Below are 3,364 nucleotides of genomic sequence, written 5' to 3'. Positions count from 1 at the left end.
GGGCTTGAAACCATGTTATCGCCTCGCTAAATGACTGCAGAAAGGGGTCCTATATGCGCGCCAGATCATGAAGGTGCCAACTCCCGACATGCAACAAATAGATCTTATGTTGTGGGTGAATTCGTAACAGTTCTCTCGTAACATGGCAAACAAAGCGGCATGAAAGGAGGCAATTGGGGTGTACAAGTCCACATGCAAAGCTGAATACAGCGAAAGGACATCAAAATGAAAGGCAACTTGGGTCGTTACAGGTGACCCTGGAAAGTAGCCAGACTGGATGATGCTAAGCGGGAGAGTATTGGATGGACATTTGCAATATTCGAACATCTGCCCCATGGCACCTGGCTCAGGGTCATTGGGACACTGCTAAGCGAGGTCAGAACACAAACGTACCTGAGAATGCGATCATCATGAGTGAATGAAACTGGAAAGATGTATTGCAGTGGGAGCACAGCGATGCTGCTGGTGTTTGCAGTTTTCCGTTTCTATCATACAACGTCTCGCTGGGGGTGGCAAGGGGCACATGTCCTGCCTTCTTTGCCTCTAGACCTAGATAGATTTCCACTGCTTTGTGTATTACATTGCGGTGCCAATGGAGCCATGCAACTTGCTTTTGCGGATTTCGTAATGCTCTCTTGGCCCGCTTTCGGGAAGCTGACCGCAACAGTGCAGGGGACAGAGCAGTGTCTGGGCCCGAAGGAGTGGGCTCTGCGATATTTTCCAGCCAACCCTGAGGGGATGCTTCCCATATTGGTGATTCCTTTTTTAGAGCTGGCATTGAAGGGGGAGTTGAAACATTGCTGGCATCCGCTGACATTGCATTTCCTACATGATCATGGTGATTTGGAACCTGCCACCAATGTGTAGGCTCAATGCCAGGCTCCCAGCGTTGCATCATCATGGTGCCGCTGGCATTTGCTATCTCAATGCATCATGATGGCTGGGAAATAGGGACTTCAGTGGCTGGGACGTGCTTATGTCCTTTTTTTTAAATTATATGGCTGATATTTTTTCACAGGCAAAGTAGTAAGGGGTGGAATTACACGCTTATGCCTTGGCATGGGAGTAGCTGCTAAAGAAACTAATGGGTTCAGGTCAAAGGAGCAGAACGGGATAGGTCTCCCCCAACAAGTGTGGGTATATTGGCCGAGTTACGCCAGTAGCCGACCTGTAAGAGAGACATGCACTCAGCTGCATATTCATGTGTGTAGCTGTAGTACATACCAATAGGAATGGACACCAAACAGGACGATTTGTGGTGAAGAAGGGCGATTACTGGTGCTTGCTCGGCACTGAGGAATATATGTATAGCACGGGCACTTGTTAGAATGTGCGGATTTGGACGACTCCGGAATGGAATCGGAGACTTAGCGTGGAAGGACCTCGGCCTCAGCGACTCAGGCGGAGCGCTGTGCCATTGCTGGTTGTCCTAGGGGTCCCTAATTTCGGATCTAGCAGAGGGAAAGTCTCTTGGGGGGAATTCAAGTCGATTTCGGACTGAGGTTACAAGTTACTAGGTACATTGTATATAAGGAGGGGTCCGGAATCAAAAGGAACAAGGGTAAGACGAAAGGAGACAAAGGGAGATGGAAAGAGGAACAACACCGAGGGTCAAGTGTTTGACTCAATGGTGTTTCCCAAAGGAGGAATGAAGGGCCAAGGCCCAAGGAGGAAGGAAAGAGGATGGGAGTCGGGAATGGCTAGCTGACTGAATAGAAGGAAGCAGCAGCCCAAATAGGAATGAGGGAGAATAGCGGAATTGAAATGGACAATGCAATAGTTGCAAGGTCCGGAGTAAGTCCGGAAAGTCCGAACTCGGAGGTTAAACTCCGGAATATTGGCAAACATAATTAAATGGAATGAGCTAACCAATACAATGGGTATAAGCGGAGGTGGGGTCAAAGTCCGAGGTCGGAGCTAAGACCGGAGGTTCTGGAGACGGAGACGCGAATGGGATTCCGGAGCGGAGGTCCAGAGTCAGGAGCATAGGTTTTGCGTACTCGTCTGGAAGGTGTTGAGGTTGGGGTCGGACCCGGAATGTTCCGGAGTCGGACCGAAGGTGGTGTCCAAGCCGGAGGTGGGGTAACCTCTTGGGAGTCGGCAAGGAGAAGGTGACGGAAGGGAAGTAGGGCTCCGGAAGTCGGAGTTCAGAGTTCCAGGAGCCCGGAGCGGAGGTCGGGATTGTATGGATATGACAGCACTGGTCTTATAAAGGTCTTTGGGACCCTGAGGACCTTCGGGCATTGATGGAAGGGCTGAAGAGGCAGCTGACTGAAGAGCCAGAGACGGAAGGGACAGAGCCAGAGACGGAGGCTCAGAGGGATTTTCAGGAAGGCGACCGGTGAGGGATGCGTCCTGGGTGCCCGTAGAAGATAGCTCGTGTAAATACTGCAGCGCGCGCGTGAGTCAACGCCAATGCCAAAACTTCACCGAGTTATTGCAAAGAAGAGGAGAAAAAACACATCCTCAACCCATGAGAGTAAGAGAACCATAGAGACGGCACCCGAAGTGGCAGTATCCCTGCCAGCCATCTATGTCCTCTCCAAGCAATCCCCCAGATCCCTCAACCTTACGGTGAAACTAACTGCCCTGACCTCCCTCGCGTCAGTGTCAGTATCAGCCCTCCTAGATTCAGGAGCCACCAGGAACTCCGTAAGCCCTGAGTTCATCCGGAAGCACAAGCTCGAGACAACCCCTCTCCCGCAACCCATTCCTGTCCGTAACGTTGACGGAACCCCAAATGAGAATGGAGCCATAACCGAAGAGCTGGAAGCCCTCCTGACGTTCAGGCAGCACACAGAGTGTGCCCGCTTTGCGGTTGCAAACCTGGGACGACAGTCCCTCATCATAGGGCACTCGTGGCTGCTACACCACAACCCAGAGGTAGACTGGGCATGACAGAAAGTCGTCATGTCCCGCTGCCTGTCTGCCTGTAGACAGCCGCGAGCACGAGATGACCAGGACCCTGCACTAGAGCCGGGGGATGGGATCTACACTGCAATCATCCCCCCCGGCTGGGGCCACGACCTGAGGGCCACGACGACCCCCTCCCAGTGGATGGCCCAGGAGGCCCGTGACCCGGACGCAGAGCCCGCATCGTTCAAGACGCTGGTGCCAGAGCACTACCAGGACTTCCGGGACATGTTCTCGAAAGAAGCCTTCGACCAGTTGCCCCCCTGGAAGCCCTGGGATCACGCTATAGATCTGGTACCAGATGCCAAACTTCCCAGAGGGAAGACCTTCCCCCTCTCACGCCTGGAGCAGAAAGAACTGGATGAGTTCCTGCATGAGAACCTGCAGAACGGGCGGATACGACCGTCTAAGTCTCCGATGGGTGCACCAGTCTTCTTTGTCAAAAAGAAGG

The 3,364-nt window shown here is 52.7% G+C and overlaps 1 protein-coding gene across 1 annotated transcript; it reads right to left on the bottom strand.

Annotated features, from left to right (window-relative positions):
* Positions 1–245: 245 nt before the first annotated feature.
* EI90DRAFT_3011697 (uncharacterized protein) lies at positions 246–901 on the bottom strand (the record flags this gene model as incomplete). Its single annotated transcript, XM_039056500.1, has 2 exons — positions 246–283; positions 394–901. The coding sequence occupies 2 exons, from the start codon at positions 899–901 to the stop codon at positions 246–248; spliced, it is 546 nt and encodes a 181-aa protein (XP_038922812.1).
* Positions 902–3,364: the final 2,463 nt, after the last annotated feature.

This window comes from Cantharellus anzutake (genome assembly GCF_015039405.1).
Source record: "Cantharellus anzutake strain C23 chromosome Unknown EI90scaffold_3, whole genome shotgun sequence".
Lineage (NCBI taxonomy): Eukaryota > Fungi > Basidiomycota > Agaricomycetes > Cantharellales > Hydnaceae > Cantharellus > Cantharellus anzutake.
This window is presented reverse-complemented; position numbering and strand designations above follow the sequence as displayed.